The 22,530-nt window shown below is 47.8% G+C and overlaps 2 protein-coding genes across 6 annotated transcripts; both read right to left on the reverse strand.

The window, feature by feature from the left end:
- Positions 1 to 965: 965 nt before the first annotated feature.
- LOC127385915 (uncharacterized) lies at positions 966 to 8,999 on the reverse strand. 2 transcript variants are annotated; one of them, XM_051622144.1, is made up of 12 exons: positions 8,871 to 8,999; positions 7,927 to 8,032; positions 7,295 to 7,417; positions 6,559 to 6,778; positions 5,522 to 5,545; positions 4,620 to 4,742; positions 3,887 to 4,074; positions 2,989 to 3,188; positions 2,571 to 2,662; positions 2,198 to 2,252; positions 1,410 to 1,507; positions 966 to 1,259 (listed from the first exon to the last, which is right to left on the reverse strand). In XM_051622144.1, the coding sequence occupies exons 1-12, from the start codon at positions 8,975 to 8,977 to the stop codon at positions 1,045 to 1,047; spliced, it is 1,551 nt and encodes a 516-aa protein (XP_051478104.1). In that variant the 5' UTR covers positions 8,978 to 8,999; the 3' UTR covers positions 966 to 1,044. The 2 variants fall into 2 exon arrangements, with proteins under 2 accessions (XP_051478104.1, XP_051478103.1); XM_051622143.1 differs by lacking the exon at positions 8,871 to 8,999 and adding an exon at positions 8,338 to 8,847.
- A 2,379-nt stretch (positions 9,000 to 11,378) lies between these two features.
- Positions 11,379 to 22,457, reverse strand: TMED8 (transmembrane p24 trafficking protein family member 8). 4 transcript variants are annotated; one of them, XR_007889723.1, is made up of 7 exons: positions 22,388 to 22,457; positions 21,146 to 21,224; positions 20,526 to 20,655; positions 19,519 to 19,660; positions 18,982 to 19,281; positions 15,567 to 17,984; positions 11,379 to 13,025 (listed from the first exon to the last, which is right to left on the reverse strand). XR_007889723.1 is itself a non-coding variant. In XM_051621618.1 (6 exons), the coding sequence occupies exons 1-6, from the start codon at positions 22,452 to 22,454 to the stop codon at positions 17,767 to 17,769; spliced, it is 936 nt and encodes a 311-aa protein (XP_051477578.1). In that variant the 5' UTR covers positions 22,455 to 22,457; the 3' UTR covers positions 11,379 to 17,766. The 4 variants fall into 4 exon arrangements, 1 of the variants encoding a protein (XP_051477578.1); XR_007889724.1 differs by having other exon boundaries at positions 11,379 to 12,085; positions 12,942 to 17,984; XR_007889725.1 differs by having other exon boundaries at positions 11,379 to 11,832; positions 11,977 to 17,984.
- Between the last annotated feature and the right edge of the window lie 73 nt (positions 22,458 to 22,530).

The raw sequence follows: 22,530 nt of genomic DNA on the forward strand, positions 1-22,530 counted from the left end.
CTTTGTGTGGCTTTGGGGTGGGGAGTGTGGCCACAAACAACTGAGGCATTGAGCCAATTCTGGACTCTGCACAGGGACTGCTTCTTTCTACCACCTACAGAAAGAGCATCACAGAACCAATGTACACAGTGCATTACTAACCTAGCAGGCTTCTTGTCCTTGCAGCTGCCTCAGAGCTATGGCATAATCAGTAGAACTATGGATATAACCAGTAAGAGCTAGTCTCTTAACAGGAGACAGCTTAATCCCAACCCTTGTTGGGTCCCATGGGTCTTAGAAGAGCCAGTAGTCAACAACTCTGCCACCCCTTGCAATGACAACAGAATTACAGCCTGAGACAGCTGATTTCTACCTCTTATGTCTAGCAGCAGTGATGCAGAATTTATAATAAGGGTCTGTCTAGAGCAAAGTGAGGTGGCTGTGCCATAATCAGCAGGACACAACCAGCTCACTCCTGCGTGCTGAAAATCACAGCATTCTCTTCCTTTTCCCAGACACTGCTCTAGGTGTTTTCCCAGTCCTCAGCTGCAGACTTATTTCCCATCTGGGAATACCACCCCAGATTCCCTCCAAACCAGAATCACACCTGTACTTTCACTGTGAGAAGCTTCCAAGCAAAGGGAGTAAATCCCATTCCATTCATTCCAAATAAAACCAAACACCCGAGTCACCTTCAGAGCTGAAAGCACCCCAGGAATGCCAGTCCAGAAACCTATAGGGCAAGAAGGGAAACCCATAAGCCTATGACTGTTCCTGCACAGACCCAGCTCATATCCCACATAATGTTTTGCCACCCAAGTCCAGGTACCAAGCCAGAGATACGGGAAGGACTTTCTGTCAGTCAGATGCTGTATATCAGCTGCCCTAAGAGGGCAATACCTGTGGCCCTCAGAAAGGCTTCACAAACCTGCAATCTCTTGTGCCAAGGTAACATTCACCTACATATAGATACTTGGACTGCCATACTGCTTGGACTCATTTATTGCCATCCATGTCTGTATTCAGGCTGCTGGAGAGCCCTTGGCTCATTCTGAGTATTGTGCATTATCCTAGGTCCAGCTGCATCTTGACTGTGCTGTTGTAAAAGGTCCCAGCACAGTTGGAGCCCCCAAAGATCAACACCATGTGCAGGTTATGCTCATCTTTGTTCTCCTTGTCCACATCTATCAGGTGAGCAGGAGTCAGGTCAAGCAATGTGTGGCCAGCTCGGGGCACAGAGCAGAGGTCGTGGTGGATCACTGTGCTCCATGAAAGGGTATCTGAAGTAGAAAGCAACTATCAATACTGACAAACCCAGTCCTAGTGCAAGGGATGAAACAAATGGACCAGACTAGGTGTTGAGAAACACCACCGCAGCCCAATAGTCACGTTCAGCTATGGAAACCAGGAGGGGAGGGACAGTCACTCACCTAGGTGGAAGACAAAGGCATCCTGCAGGGCTCCCTTGGCATTGCAACCTCCACTGATCAGAACTTTCTGGTCCGACACAGCCAGAGCTGCATGAAAACTGCAACCAAATCGAAGTCAAAAAGTGAAGACAGCAAAGCCTGCTGGGGTTGCCTCAGTCAGCAATGGGCAGGGGTGGGCAGACTTCAGCAGGAGGCTGGGGGCTTAAGCTGTGGAATGGACGTTCACTTCTGCTTTTGTTCTGCTCTGACTTGCTGAATAACCCTGAAAGAGCTGTTTGTTTGCCACTACAGGTCAGGCCATAATCAGGCCTGAACAGCACCTCATTATCTCAGAAGGAGCTATCAGAACTCTCATGTTTTGCTCTATGGAGTGAGATAGCAGGGTAGCTGGGCTTTGGTCCCATTTAGGTCATTGTTCTAGTGGGAATAGTGTCCCTTTAGGAACAGTATAGTCTTGGTACAAGATTTCTTCCTCTCTGTCTGTTGTACTCTAGGTACTGTGGAGACCAAACAGCAGGCAATACAGGTCTCTAGCACACGGCAGAAAACCTTCCCTAGACTGAAAGGCACATTTACAGGAAGACTAAGGGGTCTGTACCCTCCTCCAACCCCACAAGCACCACCTAGGACAGCACAGGAATGTGTAGTCCCACAGCAGAGGGGCCATCCACTGTATTTTGACTAGTGGGACAGAGATATGCAACTGGGTCTGATCACAAGCACCATTCAAAGAGAAAGGGGAAGAGGAAGGGAAGAAGATAGTTCCTGGGTCTGCAATAGGATCTTACCAACGAGAGGAAGGCTGTCCAGCAAGGAGGGGGACTGGTGTGTACTCCATGAAACCTGACAGCCAGGGGAAAGGGAGGTGAAATGTCTAAAATGCTCAGCCTCGTAACTAGACAAAAACTCCCATGCTCTGCCACATCAGCAACCTGCATTCTCTGTTACCCAGCTTCATCCAAAAAAATCAGTCTCCTGTTTTTCCCCATTCCCTTCCCTTTTACTCCAGAAAGTTTTTTACCCCGTAGCTTTCCACCTGCGTTGTCTGGTCACAATTTTTTCCGATGTTAATGCTACCTTCCCATCGAGCATGCCTCATTCCCCAGTCCCTGCCTTAGAACTGACCTTCCCACAACATCCACCTGCCACAGACTTTCTTACCCAGATCCAGGATGTGCATGTCACTGAGGTAGAGAGAAGTCCTCCGCCCCCCAAAAATCAGCAGCTTGTTCTTCAGTAGAGTAGCTGAATGTCTGGGCAGAGAAGAAGCAAGTGAACAAAATATCTCCGTAAGTTCCCAAAACTGAAGTTTCAGCCTTGGCCTCTGCTATCAGGCTGTCTTAGCTACACAGTCTACACCTGCTTCTGCCTGCAGCCACTGCAGCCCAAGGACAGGATCCCATCAGGACTTGTGACAGGAGGTACTGGGAGCAGCACTGCTCAAATCATAGCTCTATCTTAAGGAGCAGACAGTGGAAAACAATCACCTAATATTTAGGAAATTACAGTGGGGTGGGAGGGAAGGTGAGCAGAGGCTTCCTACTATATTTTAGAGGGCTTAGGATGAGAGCACTCTCACCCAAGCCTTGGCAGAGGCTTCTCCCCTTCTGAGATTGGTTGGTACCAAATTTCATGCTCTGGATTGAAGATATAGAGCATATTGCTGCAGGGTCCAACTGCCAGTGATGCCTTTTTGGGGAAAGTCCCTCCAAAAACAAAGAGCTCCTTGCGGTAGATAGTTGCAGTGTGGTAGGCAAGCACTGGCATCCTCCCTTTAGCCTAGAAAAAGTTGAATATACGTTTGTTATGAGAAGGGCATTATTTGCTGCATGACCTGTAGGAAATGGACCCACATCATGCAGTGAGTTCAGCAAGTCTCAGTTTTCACTTTATCGGCTCCCAGCCAGATCATTGCCACATAGGCAGGCAGTGCATCCTTCGGGTACTGGACACCACCAGAATGTTCTGATGACAGAAGGAAGTCAACCTCCTACCCCAGCTTCATCACAAGATGACAGAGAACAGAAAGATCTCACCCAGGCTTATTCTGTAAAAGCCCCCTTGTGACTCAGCCAGGAAAGAGACAGATAGCCTGCCACTGACAGGGCCCTCTGCAAGGCCATAACAAGCAACTACAGAGCTCAGAGATCTCCTGTGCCCAGAGCAGGCCCTGATTTGAGAAGACCAGCTCAAAAGAGGCCATTTTCCTCTGCCACTTGTACAGTACCTCCCGGCCATTACTTTGGTTAGACAGAGCACTCTGCAGCAACCTTTTTTTCATCTTGCTTCATTCACTGTAAGCACAGCCCCTGGTTTCTCTCAAGCTTGTGGCCTTTCAACATAGACTTTTTTTATCTGTCAATCACAACTAAGCAGCTCCTACAACCTGCAGCAACAGTGGTCCAAAACTGCTGGAGTAGGGATCATCAATTGCCACCCCTCCTGTGCTTTTGTCTGGGAAGAACTGCAGTACTTACAGACACCAAGAGCCATTTCCAGGTGACTGTGTCCAAAATGTAGATGCCACTGTAGTCTTTGTCCTCCCTTATGCCCCCAAAGATGTAGATGCGCTTGGTGTCTGGGTCATAGGTAGCTGTGTGACCACGCAAGCACGATGGCACAGCCCTTTGTAGCTGGAAACCCACTGGAAGCCAGAAATCACTGTCTGTGGGATCAACACCAGACAGATGGTGTGAGAATTCAAAGACACTCTTGATTTCTCCAGATTTAATGAATATGTCATAAAATCTTCAGTAAAGCCCTTGCTCCCTTTATCTTCTCCTCTCCTGTGATTCAAGACTAGAGAAGGGATTCGTACAGAAATGTTTCTGTGTAAAGAGTGAAGGGGAACACTAGGTGGGGAATAATAAGGTGGAAGAGAAGATAAGTGAGGTGCAGAAAGCTACAAGGCACTGGAATATCATCTCACACTTCTCCACCAGTCATCACAAACAGACTGTGAACCACACTGTTGCTTTTACCCCTTAAAATTCACCCCACTCTTTCTGGAACTGAAAGGGTCTCACATAGAACCCCACAGCTTCTCATGGCACCCTACACTGTCAGCTCAGCCTGGTGATCATGCTAGGAGATGTGACATCTTTCCTGTGTGTCCCTCAAACACAGACCCCTGAATACCCCCTCCCACCTGTGTAAGTTGTCCTCAAACCCTACTAACGCAATTGCCTTTGACAGCCCTGAAGTCCCCACCAATTTCCAGCTTCCAGAACGCATCCTTGCAGGACTGCTGATTGACACCTTCTCCACCGATCAGAACAGCTGTCTCCAGGTCACTGAGGCACATGGCATGACACCACCGTGGGCTGGGACTGCCTGGGGAGGGGAGAGCACAGGGCTGTGAGCCGAGTCAGATGAGACACCCCCAGCTCCTTTCCCTGCTGGAGAGAGCAAGGCAGCTGAAAGCTTAGAGGGGAAAAACAAGAAGGTAAGGGCCTCAGGTTCCTTCCCTCTGGGTTGGTTCCCTAAGGAACATCTTCTGTTGGCTCTGGGGAATAATTGCTGTGCCAGGACAGACAATGCTAGCAGAGGGAGCCAGCAAAGGCTCCATCTGAATGTAGGATGCATACAGGCTGCCACTTCAGACAGGCCTGGATGCCCTCCATTGACTTCCCACCCCCAGAAGGGATAGGCCAGTTGTGCTGTCCCCCTGTGTCACTCCTTGTGAAGGAGGGCTACCCAGGGACAGCTTGTTAGTGCCTAACATACAGCAACCAGAAGCCAGGAGCTGCTTCCAGAGATATTCCTTGTACTGCTCTGTTCCTCTTCCCTTCCTCTCCCAGGCCCCTGCAGATGGCTGAGCAAGGTAAAAACAAACATTTTAACCAGAGTCCATTCCATATCTTACCCTTTGCCTCAAAGGGCTATGCACCCAGAGGGGCCCCCAAGATTCAGAGGGGCTACAAAAGCGTATTGGAGAGCCTGACAATGCTGAGGGCAATTGCATGGAGCGGAACAGTATATACACACAACCTACTTGTTATTCTTGATCACTGGGGAGATGAAGGATGAAACATGGGGCTCGTGACATTAAAGCCAATGGCATCACCAAGGGACTGAAAAGACAAACCATGTTCGAGGAAGCAGATTCTCACCTTGCAACTCCTCCACTGCCAGATCTGCAGAGGAAACACAGTGACGGCCCCATAAAGCAAGCAGCCAAGAGACATACCCTGGAAAGTGCTCAGCTCCACAGTTAAAGAGCCTTTTGGCCTTCCTTCCTCCAACCCCCAGCACAAAGCTATCTCACTGCATCAAACAAGATTCAAGACTAAGAATCCTGAAGAAAGTCTCAAAAGAAATGCAGAAGAGCAGAAATGCAGGCAAGACTTCCATTGACTGCCATCATGCTGTCACCATTGCATTTTAACCCCTCTGACAGAAGCTCATTCTCCTCCCTCTCACACTGCCTACAGCAGAAGTGACTTTATGATGGAGCTGTATTTGCCTTTGTGAGAAGCAAGAAAAGTCCTAAGAAGACATTTCACGTGGGAACCACTGAGTTATTGTTAAACATTTACACACAAACTTGGTCACATCCTGGAGGTGACATTCCACAATGTCATTCACATTCCAGAAGCTAAAGGTTTTGTTTCCAAACCCCTTGCCAGCTACCTTCTCACTACTGAAAAGTCGGTACAATTATATTAATTACACATATATTCCTTTTCATATTTTCTATAATTTAATAATAATCAGTGTCACCTATGGACCAAATGGTGTGCTGTTAGGAAGGGAACAAACAGACTAAAGGAAGGGTTACAGAACGCCACAGTAGGCAACTTTATTTTGCTTCAATTTACTCTTTTGTAAAACAAGGTTAACGGTACTTGCTTTCATTTATAAAGCACTTTTACTTGTATGAAGAGATAAACATATTATATTATGATACAGAGTGTTGGCACTGAGATTTTCCCATGTTCTACTTCTGGCCTTTTCCCAACAGGCAACAATTCACCAAGCAGTTTATCCAGGACCAAGAAGTGGTTCTTGGTCTTTTTGCAAGCCAAGACAGACAAGCCCATCTTGCCTTGGAGATACACATAGAAATGGACTGGGAAGTTGTCCCAGCAGCACTGACAGACTGTCCAGACAAGACCCATAAAATAAAACTGGAAGGTGCCAGACTTACCTTCTTCGTCGAGATCTCTCTCAGACACTGTGGGTTCAAATAAAACTTTCCTGGGCTTCTTGAAGTGGACAGGGCTCTTCCTCCAGGCCTCAGTGGGTTCCACCTTGCCAGATGGTGGCTTCTGCTCACAGGGTAACGCCAGAGTCCTCAGCGGTGGGCGGTCGTCCTTCCTCCCAAGCCTGGATGCTCTAGCAGTCACCTCTGAACTCTGACTCATAACCTATTACAAGAGTAACAGTCAGCCCTAAACAGAATAACCTGAGGCTACTGCGAGCTGTCTGTTACTGGGCCAGAGATTAGTTTCACATGGCGACTGTTTTCAGGCTTGTCTTCCTGTTGAGTCTTCAGGGCCAGCATGCCCACAGTATCAGTCCCCACACATATGCTGAGCAAGGCAGCTACCAGCTGCTATACACTTTCAGACTGCTGGCTGTGATGGGCACAGCTAGCACGAGGCAACAGGATGGGCAGAAAGGCCATCTGTGCTAGGAGTAACCAGGCTGTTCAATCATCCCACAAAAGGCTGTTAAAGTCAATCCTTCCAAAGGCATTTCAAAGGAGAGTACCACTTTCTTTAGAACAAGTGAATCTTCGGCTCTAAAACTTACTTAGCCAGGTCTCCCCTAAGAGAACAGCAGCAAATGCTTCTGCTAAACATCAGCTGTGCAGCTACAGGTGCGGGAGGAGTTACTAAGGAGACTGAAATAACGAGAGGAAGGCTCCAGGATACACATACCACAGTAGGATACTTGAGGTCCTGACCAAAGGGCATGTCATCTGCTGGGAGCACTGGTGACTGGGTGGCCTCTGGGACAAGGAAGGGGTGGACAGGCGTGCTGCTGGAGACACCTCGGAGCAGCTGTAACAGAAACAGCGACAGTGAGAACAAAAGGACACACCAAGTGTGGTGGCCTCCATCCACAAAGGGTGCACAAAGAGATGTCTTGCAAGCAACAGATTTCCTTCAAGGCAATAGCCCAGCTTTCATCTCCAGCACCAACAGATTAAACAAAGAAAAGCAAAGCCAGGCTCTGGGAGGTGCTAAATCCAAGGCCTTCAGCACAAGGTTAAACAACTGACTAAGTACCACAGGCTCAGGAGAGAGTGGAACTGCAAGTGAACCACTCTCCGCTGCCCACCTCCTGCAACATGTGAAGTATTTTGGCAAAGCTGTGTCTAGGGAATAGGCCTGGAGCATCACAGTTGAGGCTCAGCACCGATGTGCACTAGCAAAGCCATGTGAGGCAGCTCTGCCTTGGAGTAGTAAAGAGAAGGAAAAAGGGAGGATGGAAGAGGAAGTTCCGTAGCTCAGCAGTGACAACAGCTGGGAACTAGGGCAGGAAGAGAGGAGGATATCAGTTCTTTTACCTGTCCGTTGACAGTCAGGACAAGCTTCACGGGGTTGCCTTTGTCCATCTCTTTCAATGAGGCCATGAAAATATCTGTTCTCCAGTCACCTTCCCACACCAGAGACCTGCACAGAGGACCACGCATTTTCAGCCCACAAAGTAACAATGACCAGGGAAAAATTCCTGCTCTCACACCAGCTGGGAACACTCCAAAGCCAAAAAAGATCCAGCCCTGAAAGCAGTCAAAAGGAAGCTGAAAGGACCTAGAAAAACTAGCTGAAAATCACCAGAAAGCAAACGCCACGGTGGAGGACAGGGCGGCTCGAGCAGCTTTGGGACAACACCAGCAGAACAGGGCAGCACCAAAGAGCAAAAAGCTTTTCCAGGACACCCATCCTGCCACCCCAGCAGCACCAGCTCCTGCAGCGACCTGCAGGCGGGCTCCAGCGTGCCGACCCGCTGCGGGGCCAGGCCCGGGGACACCAGCACGTCCGCAGCGATGGTTGTGTCTGGAGAGTAACAGCTCCAGTCGCCCAGCCCGAACACCACCAGCTGCTTTGGCAACGGCAGGGGCAGCCAGGCCTGGAAACCCATCTTGCTGGACTGGCTGCGAGGGGAGGGAAGAACAGAAAACAAATATAATAATCAAGCAGTGGAACAGGTCAATAAAAATATATAAAAAGGTTTGCAAACAGGCTTATGCCGGGGGAAGGAGAAAGAAGAGGCTGTGCGTCAGTTAAAGAGGAGACTGCCCGGGGGGCGTGACAGAACAAGCGTGAGGCTGGGACGGGAGCACCGCAGCCCGGGGCACCGCAGCCGGAGGGCAGGGGCGGCTCCAGGGAGGGCGAGGCGGCTGCCCCGGCCCGCGGGGCAGAACCACGGCCGGGCAGGGGACGGGGCGGGGGCCGGGCAGGCCCCACCGCTCGCCCGCCCGGGCCACGGCAGGTCCGGCCCGGTCAGCACCTTCCGAGCCGCCGCGGCGGCTCCCGCAGCGCCCACACCACGTAGAAGGCGAGGCCGCCCTCCGGGGCGCTGCCCCCCGGCCGGGCCCGCAGGCGGGCGGGCAGCATGGCAGCGAGCGGGGCCTGCGCCGCGGGGCCGCCCTTCAAGCGCCGCCGCGCAGCTGCGGGCCCGGCCGCCCCCGCCTCCCGCAGCGCAGCCGGCGGGGCCTTGCGGGGCGTCGGGAGCGGCCGCGGCTGCAGCGCCCGGGCAGCCCCGGCAGCAGGGGGGGCAGCCCCGGCAGCAGGGGGGGCAGCCCCGGCAGCAGGGGGGGCAGCCCCGCCGTCCCGAGCCAGCCCCGCTCTCGCCGGCGGAGAAACTTGCACTTCCCGCGAAAGCCCGAATCGCTCAGCCCTTTCCAGGGAGGAGTAGCTCGTTTGCCTATTCCAGGGTGGTGGCTACCAGTGAGAGAAAGCAGGATGGTGGCTGGTCCTCCTTACACGGGAACTAAGTCTGTGTATGTGTTACTAGAGAGTCCGCGCTGTGTATTCAATACCACCTGCATAACACCAGCTCTTTTGAGCTCAAAATTGCCATTGATAATCAAGCACCACTAAACGCAATGACAGGGCTTCAGCAGCCGAAGAACAGCATTCTCTATGCAGCTGAAACAGGGAAGAGTCACTTCCCAGCTTGCTGCAAGAGCTTCACTGAGCGGCTTGGGATCAGAGCCCTTCTGCTGCAGCCCAACCACAAAACGTACAGAAAAGGTGGGAAAGAACTTAGCGTCGTGAAATTTCACATCACTTCCCTGCATCCCACCAAGTTGCTTAGTGCTCTTCTTGGCCACATGCCTGAGCCAAGCACATGAACAGGGATTCATAGTGAGTGCATGGTAACCAAATGGCTGTAGCACTGTTTCTTATAATTAGTCTTAAAACAAGTAGAAGCATCTTTAACTTCAAAGAGTCATCTATCCCATTGACCAACTTGCTTCATGATTGCTTCTGTCCATCAATTATTTATAAAGAGTGCTCCAAGAAAACATGGGATTAGAACAGAGGCAACTGAACTTCCACAGCACTTGTCCCACCAAGCTTAGTTAGAAGACAAGGGAGGATGGCTCAGACTCATTTTGACCAGCAGGTGCTTCCTTCAGGTCATGTAAATAGAACAAACCTTCATAGTAAAATAAAGTTGACGGGGAAGCACCTCTGAGGAGCTGTGAAGGACACACTTTTCTTTAGGTAATTAACTGAAGAGATGTTTTTAATCCTTCAGATTTAAAACTGAAGTAACAGAATAGCTAGCTGGAGGGCATCTCTGCCAACAGAGCTGAAAAGTACCAACACAGAATCATAGAATGGTTTGAGTTGGAAGGGACCTTAAAGATAATCTAGTTCCAACCTCCCTGGTATTAGCAGGGACACCTCCCATTATACCAGGTTGCTCAAAGCTCCACCCAACCTGGCCTTGAACGCTTTTGAGGATGGGGCTTCCACAGCTTCCCTGGGCAACCTGTTCCAGTGTCTCACCACCTTCACACTAAAGAATTTCCTCCTAATGTCTAACCTAAATCTACTTTCTTCCAGTTTAAAGCCATTACCCCTTGTCCTACCACTACAAGCCCTTGTAAAAAGCCCCTCCCCACCTTTCCTGTAGGCCCACTTCAGGTACTGGAAGGCCACTGTAAGGTCTCCCTGAGTCTTCTCTTCTCCAGGCTGAACAGCCTGAACTCTCCCAGCCTGTCTTCATAGGAGAGGTGCTCCAGCCCTTGGATCATCTTTGTGGCCCTTCTCTGGACTTCCTCCATGAACTCCATGTCCTTCTTATGTTGGGGGCTCCAGAATTTGTCACAGTACCACAGGTGGGGTCTCACAAGAGCTGAGTAAAGGGGGATGAGAATCACCTCCCTTGACCTACTGGCCACACTTCTTTTGATGCAGCCCAGGACATGGTTGGCTTTCTGCTGTCCCAGCTGAGCTTCTCGTCAGCCATCACCTCCAAGTCCTTCTCCTCCAGACTGTTTTAAATCCATTCTCCACCCAGCCTGTATTTGTGCCTGTGATTGCCCCAACGCAGCTGCAGAACCTCGCATTTGGCCTGGCTGAACTTCATGCAGTTTGCACAAGCCCACTTCTCAAGACTGTCAAGGTCCCTCTGGATGGCATCCCTTCCCTCCAGCGTGTCAGGCATTCAATATAATCTCAAATGCTGCAGAGAATTTGAATAATTAAATACCGCAGCAAGTAATTTTAACAGAAAATTTCCTGGCTGGAGCCATCATCACCACCTGATGACAGAGCATTGTCCTAGCTATTTGCAACTAGAATGTCCAGTACAATGCACAGTATATTTTGAGTATTTGCATCTTCTTTGCTGATAAAAAAACAAGTTTAAGTGTATTCTTGTTTTTTCTCTTGTTCGCTTATAAAATTAAGTTTAATTGTATGACTGTTTTCTTAAAAAGTCTGTAGTTCAGTTTTTCACATCAAGACATTCAACTGCTTTAAACAGAAGACAGAGTTCATGTTTGCATAGTGAAAATTTATTTAAAGGTAATAAGTTCCAATATACTATTACAAATCAGCCACAACACATCAAATATAAACAATGCAAACCAAGCACAGAAGGAGTGCAAGTACACTATAAATACAGTCTTCATATGTGCCCTTCAGTAAGAGGTTCAGTGCCACATTTAGTCAAAATATCCTCTCCTCGATCTAAAACTCGTATCTTGGGATGACACAAAAAGCAAACAGCTGGCACTGAGAACTCTATTTTGAAATCACAGGACATCAAAAATATTCACATCACCTCACTCAGGACTGACAGACAACCATCACAGGTCATAAGAACATAGGTCTGAAAAAGGTGTGACCAGCTACAAGACGGTCCCCATTGAAAGACTACTCTATGAGCTTGGAGCAGTGAGTTGAGAGCAGACTTCTTCCCTCTGAGGAGAGCAGACAGTCACAAGGGCATCCTGGAGGTTGCAGGGAGACCATCTTCAGCTATTTATAATTTTCAAGCGCAGCCCCTAAACTCCAAGGTCATTACTGGGCAAAGCTTTCTTAGCTCTGAGCTAAATGGCTGGCATCCAGCTTCTTGGCCAAGGGACTTGACTCACCAGTCCAGATGAGCTTAAACCAGATAACCCTCACTGATGGATCACGAAATTCCTCCTCATTCCTTGCCTGATACAGGGTACATTTCTTGTGTTGAAGCTTCTGAGAAACCTACATGTAAAATCCAGAACAGAACATAGAAAAGCCAAGGGGAGTCAGACCCACCATCCACTCCTTCTGATGTTGTGGCTTCAGCTGCAACATCACCAGTGTTTCAGAATGAGTTGCCAGAGACTCTTTGGACACAAATGTGGAGTAACCCCACAGAAAATTCTCCTTCTAGCAAGATGTATCTGCAGTTCTATGTACCTTCTAAAACTGTATTTAGCTGGTATTTACTGCAAAACAACTTATTTAGATAAATGATTTAGCACTTTGACTCTTGCTAAACTCTTGGCTTCATTCACAGTCTAATTAGCCAATGTATTTAACACAATCAGCTCCCAGTTTTTCCTTCGACCCATTGAGATGTTCTGCTACATTTACATGAGGTTGTGCCATCCAATATTTTCCCAAATACCAGAAAAGGAGAAACAGTCTTTCCTTTCACTCATATAGATCAAAAATAATTTTGTTGCTTTGGTCTCTTATCCAGTCTCAATACACATAAGCACACACCACTCTCCATGCTGGATTGAGACACTCCTTTTAGAGAAAACGATGAATGGCCACAAGAAATGCTCTTCTATATCTATCTAGTGGTCCTCTGGTCCTCAGGCTGAGCATCAGCATATCAAAAGGAGCAGTACTCTGGTGTTCCTAGGTATCTCTCAACAGCATGATTTTAAAAGGCAAAGATCTTATGGCACCAGGAAACTCAAAACACCATTCTACTACTCATCTTACAGCAACAAAGCAGTCTAATAAACAGCTTGAATCTCCAGGACAGCCTATAGGGGCTCTCCTTGCCTGACCTTAGGAAATGCTTCCCCTCTACTCAAATGGGCAAAGAAATAAGAAGAAATACCTTGGATTAATGACATCTGTGGCTCTTATTTCAGATATGCTTGTTGTTCCTAAGGCACCTTGTGATAAATCCTCTGTAGAGTGGCTTTAGTGAGGCAAGAAGAAAAGGTATAAGCAGCAGGGATAAAAGTGAACTCATTTAGGAATTAATCCTGTACTCTCATACCTCAGAAGAACAAGTAAGTCTTTCAGCAGCTAGACAAACAAGAAGGTTCACCTCTAATCCACTCCACCAGGTCCAGCAGCACAACTGACCACTGCTGGCCACAGATGAAGGTTACATGCACACACAATTACAAGGAGACAAGTGCACAGGGTAGAGCCAAAGGGAAGGTGTGTGGCTGTCTCTCAGACTCAGTCGCATAATAAATCGACTTTCTTCTTAGCACCTGAAGTCAGACAACTAAGCTCTCTGTCTTAGGCATTTTAATCTTACCTGTTGGTGTAAATGGCTCATTACCAATAATAATTTATGTAATCATTAAATGGGTCGTAAGCACTAATTTGCAACTAGCCTATGTCTGACACCAATAACCCTTCACAAGGATCCCTATTACAGGCCACCAAAGAGTTTGTGCGTAAATTAAATTAGTACAAGTGGTCCCCGATTTAAGCAATTTTAACTCAGTGTCCCCAGTAAAACACATACATTTTAAACTCCTGCTGATACTTTACACTTAGAAGGGCAGTAGTGAGGCCACACCTCAAATACTGTGTTCAGTTTTGGGCTCCTCACTACAAGAAGAACATTAAGGTTCTGGAGCGAGTCCAAAGAAGGGCAATTAAGCTGGTGAAGGGTCTGGAGAATGTCTTACAAGGAGCAGCTGATGGAACTGGGGTTGTTTAGCCTCGAGAAAAGGTGGCTGAGGAGACACCTTGTAACTCTCTCTAACTACCTGAAAGGAGATTGTAGTGACGTGAGGCCTGGACTCTTCTCCCAAGTAACAATTTACTGAAAGGGTTGTCAGGCTCTGGAACATCCCTAGATGTGTTTAAAAGACATGCAGATGGGGCGCTTAAGGATGTGGTTTAGAGGTGTACTTGGCAGTGCTAGGTTAGCAGTTGGACTTGATGATTTTAAAGGTCTTTTCCAACCAAAACAATTATATGAAAAAAATAAGAATAGTGAGAAAACAATGGAGATCTTATGACCTTCTTTGACATAAAAAAATTCCCAACAGATTGCTACGATTATTATAAATAAACAATTATGCAAGCTAATATTTATACAAGTCCTGCACTACAGGAATGTCTGGTATCTCTGGCTGAACACGTAAATTTCTAGATGTAAATTATATTCCAAACAAACTGGAAAACAATTTTGTGCTTTCACAAAAACAAACCCAAAACGCAAAATAAGCTTCTTCCTTGATTTAGCTTTTTGAATTTCACAGAATCAGAACTACCTCAGTTGGAAAAGACCTTCAAGATCATTGATTTCTAGACACAATTTACAGGAAGAAGAAACACATTTTAAAAACCTATTGGAAATCTTTTTTCCACAGAAAAAAAGAAGGAATTTTCCTTTCTCAAGGATTAATTCCCCTCTCTGAAGCGTAACAGCCTTTTAAATTAATTTTTCTTTCTAGATACAAAGTCTAGTTCCCAAGGTCTTGAAATAAAATAATAAAGGTTTCCATCACTGCCTCAGCCAGACAGCAGGACTAGATACAAATCCAGGAGACACACCAAACTGAAAAAAAGGATGCATGAGAAATAAGATTACTTCTTTGATCCAACTATGGGTTCAATTTTGAATGGGAATGGCTGCTGTTAATCACTAGCCACAGTCAAGCTATGTGATTTATCAGAATAAAGACAATGTATCTTTCCAAAAATAAGTTGTCACTTGGATAATGAATGCTACCTAAATACTCATGTAATGTGAAAATTAAAAAAAAACACAACAAACAAAACCGGGAATTATCCTGTACAACTGTGCAGCTTCTGTTTCCTGCAAAAGAAATATTCTGTGCCTAAAACTCTCCTGTGTTCATAAGAGATATCAGATATTTCTGGGAAACTTAAGCAGGGAAATAACACACTGAATGCTTTCAGTTCCACTGCAGCAGCTTCATCTCTGGGCACACTGCATTTGCAGACCCAGCACATGCTGACTGGGATGACAAACCACAGTCAGTGCTGCTTTTGGGCTTCAGTCAATGAGACCTGGAGATGGGTGTGGTTCCAAACAAGTGACTTGAGCCTTACTAAAGGTTGAGCCACACTTCAACAAGCTACAACTGAGCCACAGGATTGCTATCAACAGTGCAACTGATCTTAACTAAAACCAGAAACTAATGGATTTGAAAACTGGCACATCTAGTTATGTGTCAATGAGTGACCAAAACTGGTTGTGAGGCAAGCCTCATTAATTTTTTATAACATGGCAAAATGTATTTCAAATCTTAACATGAGCAACAGACAGGAGGGGGAAAGCAGCTGTCAGTCAGCAACAGGGAGGCCACACTAAAAGGGAAACAGGTTTTTTGTGGAGATAACGCACTAGTCTGCAACTAAGGATCAGTAACTCTGAAATATCTAATGTATGTACAGGTCAGAGTTCCCTTTATCATTAATAAATCCTAATTAGAAAGTGGAATGGATGCCAGATAGTGCATCATACCTTAACAGGCAAGTGCACACAGGGTTCTGCAGATCTCACAGCAAAGGACCAAAGGCAGTCACTGAGTGGGGCAGTGTTGACATTGTGGTCAGACTCAAAGGTCTTTTCTGTCTTCTTCTGTTTAGTGTCTAGGAACTTGATAGACAAAGGATTAAAAAAAAAAAAAAAAAAAGAAAAAAAAAAAGAAAAAAGAGTGCCTTACCCCCTTGCCCAAGATGCTCAGGCCTGTCTCAAGTGCTCTAGAAAGGCCACAGTATAATCCTTCTTCTCTCCCAAGTGAGGCTACAGGAAGGAATAGTCACCCCCAAGGTGCTAAATGAAACAGCATCTTAGTCTGACAGATAGTAAGCCCTACTGTTTTGTCTCCCAGCAAGGTTGTTCTGTTGTTGCCCATGCTTGAATAAGACAACTGCACAGTTCCCCCCTGCCCAGCTTTTATGGGGTCTCTCTCTTTAGAGAAAGGCAGCTATTTTCTCCCCATCTCAGGGCCCAAAGCAACAAAAACTCCCCTCCCTGCCTGCTCACCCCAAAAGCCACTGTGCTCCAACCAGTGCTCTTTGCATTTCCACTCCTCGCATTCCCAGCTTGGGCTGCTCTACTGAAGACTAACTACTCTCTCTCCTACCATTGTGATCCACTAAGTGCTCTGGGGCAGTGAATAAGTAAGCAAAGATAGTTAAAAGAAGAGTCTGAATAAGGAGCAAATAGCGCAGCATTACAATATAGCCTGAATAGGAAATATGTGCCCCCTCCAGCCCCCACAAGTGAAATCTTTGGCTTTAACTACTCCAAAATAATTCTGTCCATGATTCCCTCTCAACAGAAGGAATGGACTGGTGCTTTACCTAGAGGATTTAAAAATAAAATTCAGAACTCTGCTAGAATCACAATGCAAAAAGCCACTTTGTGTCTCTGCAAAGAGGTATCAAAATGTAAATACAGCAGTATTCTTAGAAAAGAGAATGATTTCAAGTTAAAAGTATTAAAATAATCAACAGTTACAGATAATCATAATTTAAAATTAATCTCTGAAGGATTAACTTAATCCTTGTTCAACTCTGCCAGTACTTGAGCAGAAGGTGATCACTAACGCCATCAAAACATGCCAAGGAACTCCATCCTTTACCACATGGTCAGGATTAGTAATAGCCTTGCTGGTTCTGGGTCACATAAACGACTGGTTAAATCTCACACCTTTTGAGTTTCTGAGCAGGGACCTTCTCTTCCAACAGTACCTTTGCAATAGCAATAGCAGCTGACAAGCTACACTGCTCTGGGGAGCCTTTTCCTTGCTACATATGGTATCATCCAGCTGGCAGCAACACCAGTGAACCAACATGCTGCTTCTAAGGAACATTTCCTGTATATTTATTGGTTGTACTCCAACCTTTTTGTATTTATTCAGCACAGCAATAAGTAATTTCCTCTGCTTCACATCTGGATTACAGAAAAAACTTCTGGTGGTCACCAAAGTTTTAATCATCTACATATCCCTGCAATCAACAGGTACAACATCCAATTCTTAATCTGTTGGAAAACCTTCTTGTGAACCTCTAGGTATGTGCTCTCCCCTCACCCTCTGTTCAAACACATGCTGTGACTGCCTTTTGGGGCCCGCCTGTTGTCCCATGGCCTTGCCACCACATGGGCTAGCCACCGCATGGCCAGCTGCACCCCCACCCAGAGTGAAGGCAGCACTGGCTGCTGGTGACACACAGTGGTGGTCGGCGACAAGGTTACCAACGGCTAGGTGACAAGCCAGCTGTGCTTTTGGCTCATTGCAGCTGAGAGCTGCCCTCTAGTGATGCAGCAGGAGAGTCGGAATAGTTATTCACAAAACAGTAACAGATCAAGAATATTTTCCCTTCATTTCGTACCAGTGCAACAGATGGAAACCATGAACACCTGAACCTGGCCTCTGGGCATCTCCCAGCTGTGACACGAAGGCCCAGCCCAATGCCTGACAGAGCAGATCTCCCAAAGCTTTACAGAAAGTGCAGCCGCCTGTGGACAACCAGGCAGTCACAACTACCTTTCTCCACTGGGACAGCAAGGAGGGTGTGGGGAGAAACCAGTTCGTGTCTGAAAAGAAGCCGGCAGAATTGTGCCTTGGTTCTGTCACACAGCAGTGCCCATCAGGTGGTACCAGCCTGCTACCCTCACCATTACCTGCCTGCTGTCCCTGCCCCTTCCCATTCTTTCAGCTAGTGTAGTAGACATGAAAGAACAGAGTCTTATTGCGGAGGAGAGAGTAGGAGTTGTCAAATTTCAGCAGGTAGATGCCCTCGCCTGGGTACTCGTGGCTGCCTGCCTGCACCTCCCGATGGCTGTTCCGCCGATACACCGGCATGATCTCCCCGTAGCGGTTCCGCAAACAGCTTCTGGAGCCCCTCTCCACGTCACCTGCAGGGGCGAGTCCTGAACGGGAGAGAGGAGACAAGTCAGCCAGAGCCAGTTAAGCCACTGGGTAGTCCAAAAAAGATCAACAGGACCAGAAGGCAGCAGAGGCATGCAGATACATGGAAGGCTAACTATGATAGCATTACCCGTAGCGTCTGCTCTGACCTTTCTCCAAAGAATACCCACAAAGTCCAGCTTTTCTTATCATGACAGAGAACATGCTGAGAACCAGTTCTCTTGAGAGTACTGATGGGACAGTACCCACTTGCCTGCCAGCCTGGTCTCCTCTTCCTGGAACTTAACTTTTAGACACCTTATTGTTTTTATACACACAACAGTGGTCCAGTGATATAGACTTGAAGTAAAAGAAAGGCCGAAAAGCTCTTAGTTTTAACCTCACTGTGTTTATGTTGTCCATTCACTTCTCCAAGAGGATTCCTTATACTCCTGCAAAACTAATTTCAGATACCAACCCCCAAGCTACACTGGTCAATATGCAATGAAGCCACAGAAGAGGCAACATTGCTGTGTGTTTCACAAGTACAAAGCCACAGCTAGCAATCCTCCTAAATGCAGCCAACAGGAGCTACTGATGTACTGGGGAAAAAAAAAAAAGAGCAACCAACCAAGCCAAAAACAAACTCAGAAACGAAACCTTCTTTGTTCCTACTCACCAGCAGAAATTTCTCAGTCTGAGAAGCTAAGAAAACCAGTCAAGTTACAATTTCAGACCCTTGTCTTTTTATCAGCTAAAAGTTGAACATGAGATTTCTGATTTTATTTTTCAATGTGTTCAGTTTTAAAAATGCTCTTGCAGAAGGACAGCCATTGACATACACTGAAGCAGGAAGGGCTAAATGCTTTCTCATCACAGTCTAACCAACAACCCAAAAGGCTGCAGTGATAACAAGTGGGCTGAGTAAACAAAGTAGATGGAAATTATAGCATCTGACAGACACTCTCAGCAGCATGGCAACAAGCACCACTGATTAACCCTCACAAGCTCTGGACTAACCTTCCATTTCCTCCTCCTCCTCTTCATCCTCCTCATCACTGGATTCGCTGACCTGAACAGTAATGGCAGTGCTAGTAACCGTGGTCCAGTCAAAATAGACTCCAAACCCTATGTCATAGTCATCTGTAGCAAACTCCCAACAAATGTACTTCCCATCAGGATGGGTTGGCACACGGACTGTCACCACCTCGCCTCGCTTCACCACCATCCGGCCGTTCTTCTCCTTTCCCACCTTAGCTTTGAATTCCTTTGTCTTCTCAGTGGTCCACATGGTGGGTGGAGCCAGAGGGGGAGGCTGAGCTGAAAAAAGGGAAAAGACTGTGGGCTCACCTGACTTTTCACTACTCATAAGCTGTTATCTGAAAACAAATAAGCTATTCCTGACAAGGTTTTTGCGTTCTGGAGCCTGCTAGCCAGAAGCCCAAATTTCCAGTAGGAATTAGCAGCGCCTCCAGGACAGCCTCTGCTCTTCTCTAGGCCTGCCAAGGCAGGCACTTAAAAAGTGGCCCAAATAAGTATTTTCCTTTCAGGACTCACCTTTCCTCTGCTCCCCAAGGAGGTCTGTGGTCTCCAGCTCAGCTGAAAGGATATCCACAGCACCAGTGTGATCTGACTGAATCATGACTATATCCCCTACCCCTTGAGGTACATGGTAGTTGGCTACCCGAACAAAAGCTTCCTGCACAAAGCACATAGAAACATTGTCACAAAGATCACTGTGGTAAGAAAGTCCTCAGCTGGATTTAAAACAACTCATTAGTAATTCAGACACCCTTCTGAAGCCAAGTCAGTCCCTGCAGAAGCTTCTGTTGGTTAAAAAGAATTTGCTGATTCCGAGACACCTCTCTGCATTATTTTCCCCCACAACACCAAAGTCATGAACTTTGAAGTCAAATGCTGCATTAGTCTTACATATTACACACCCCCTGGCCTCCCCAGGAGGCCCAAAGATGCACATCTTTGCATCTGCTTCAGAGGTAATTGTCATCTCTCAACAAAAGAAGCAGCCTTACAGACTTAGCTGACTACTCTTGGAAATAATTCCCAAGACACAACCTCTCTATGGAGAGCATTACAGCTCTGTGTGCACCAAGACTACAGCCACAATCAAACTGTTATTTGCTGTGTCCTAATTAAGAGTCCATCTGGTTCACAAGGGCCAGCCCTCTCTCCTTGTATATGTAAAATCACAGTTCCTGAGCTGGGTGCCACTTGGGACAGGTTTTCTCAACTACACCTGCAATGTGAACAAATCAGCTGCTCACCTCAAAAATATGGAGGTAAATGAGAATAACCTTGAAGCCCTATTGAGCCAAAAACTGCAAGGAACCAAGGACTAGCCAAAGGCACAAGGGGTTTTGCAAATGAGACTGTTTGCTGCCTGCTAACGCAGGAAAAAGAATAACTGGATCTCTGTTAATACTACTTTTGTCTTAACACAACCCTTGAAGCCTCTGTCCCATAGCCCTAAGCACAGCAGTAGGGTGGAAGAACTATCGATGCAACTCCATCCTTGCTTTCAGACATAAGGAATACCCACCTACCTCTTTGGGGGACTGGATTTGGTCAGGCAGTTTCTCTTCTAGTTCAGTCACTTCCTGGTCCTCCAGAACTCCAACTTCTTCCTTCGAACCTTCAGTCGCAGCCGCATTCACGGGTGACTCAACCTGTGACCTTTTGGAGGAAGAGAGCACTACAGTTCACCACTTGCACCCAGGGGACAGACACAGAACACAAAGGGTCAAGAAAAAAAACCAAAGCATTGTCAAGAAAACAGTAACACTGTTTTCATGCTCAGTTTCTACCAGAATGAGATACAGTGGGAATACTTAATTATTCAAGTATCCTTCAGACAGGACAGAGAAAATTTCCTGCTGAAAGTTTATTAGCTCTTACAATGGACTACAAAACCCTGCAGAATTCCTCCCAAGCTGAACGATTCTGTGATTTGAATAGCTGAGCCATGAACTACACTTCATCATTCCGTAAGCTTTAAAACAACCTTAAGCCTGTAAGAACAGCCCCTCCTGTACTGATTCTGGTCTATACTGTCCCAAAGCAGACAATTCAGTCTCCTGTGCAGAATCAGCTGCCATACAGAGGTCACAGGGGTGAAAAAGACTGTCATGCATGCAGGGCACTGACCACAAAACAATGTTCCTACCTGCTCTGTGAAGTACTGGACTCCAAAGAATCAACCAGCTGATTTGCAGGCTCTGTCTTTTGGACTGAGTCTTCATTTTCTAACAACAAACAGAATACATGGAGAGAAGATGAAATAAAATGCAGTCTTCAGAATTTTCCTTCCACAGACAGGTGCAAAAACTACAGCCAGCACTCAAACATTGAGAAGGTCACATGGCTGTGGAAGGAAAAGCCGTGCCAACCAGTTTTTCATGTTATGAACTGTATCTAGCACCTTGCAGAACAAAGATTTTCAATTATCTCAAGCCTAGGAAAGTGAGAACAAAAAGGCATGCATGTTTTTGGAGCAGAACCACTCTCAGAAGCAGGTTTCGTTCAGAACCCACCAATCCTAGCTTCAGAAGGGCAGAACAAGGCCAAATTTCATCACGTACAACTGGGCTGACAAAGCCCTGGAAAAAGCAATCATGCAGCAGTTCCCTGAGGGTACTAAGGAGATGTAAATTCCTAGGTCACTGCTAAAAGGACCCTCTCTAAAGATGGCTCCTGGTCTCCCCGGAGCCTCCTGAACTCCGAGAGAGCTGTGTCCCCATCCAGCTGCGGGATGTGCTCCACAGCCCCGCTGCCTGATCGCACTGAGGCAGGCACCTGGGCACGGAGAAGTTCCAGCTTCTGCAGCTCTTGTGACACACCTCACAGCCTGTGGCCGCTTCTCGGGGCCAGGTCGAAGCTGGGAGGCACCTCCAGCCCAGCAGCTTTCAGCACCAGCTCCCCGGGCACGGCAAAGGGCAGACGGAGCCTCTTCCACCGGGGAGAGTAGCCTGTCTCTGATTAACCTCCGACACTCCTCGCTCTCCGCTGCAGGGAAGAAGCACCAGGAACTGTTGCTGCGGTTCCAGGCGCTCCAGCGGCGGGGAAGCCCCGCAGCCCAGGGCAGCTGCGGGAGGGCACAGCTGGACACCGCGGGAGGGCACAGCTGGACACCGCACCTGCGGGAGGGCACCCCTGGACACCGCAGCCTGCCCACTCGCTGCGAATGATAGACAAGGACTAGTCCCGGTGCTGCTCTTTCCAAGGGGCACCGCATTTTCACCGAACTGACACCGTAGCGACAAACCAGGCGCCCCGGGCCCCCCCCGCCGGCAGCGCCCGGCAGCCCACCCCGCCGCCGGCGGGGCAGCGCGCAGGCGAGGAGCCGCTGCCGCCACCCCCGCTGCCCGCCCCCGCCCCGCCGCCCCTGCCCCCGCCCTGCAGCCCGTACCTGGGGGCCCGCGGGCCGCGGGGCTGCCCGGGCGCTGGGAGCGGGGCCCGCCCGGCAGGCCCGACATGGGCTCCGCTCAGCGGGGCGGCGCGCGCCGAGCCGAAGGCGGGAGCCCACCGCGGCGGAAAGAGCCGAGCGGCGCC

This window comes from Apus apus, chromosome 5 (genome assembly GCF_020740795.1).
Source record: "Apus apus isolate bApuApu2 chromosome 5, bApuApu2.pri.cur, whole genome shotgun sequence".
Classification (NCBI taxonomy): Eukaryota; Metazoa; Chordata; class Aves; order Apodiformes; family Apodidae; genus Apus; species Apus apus.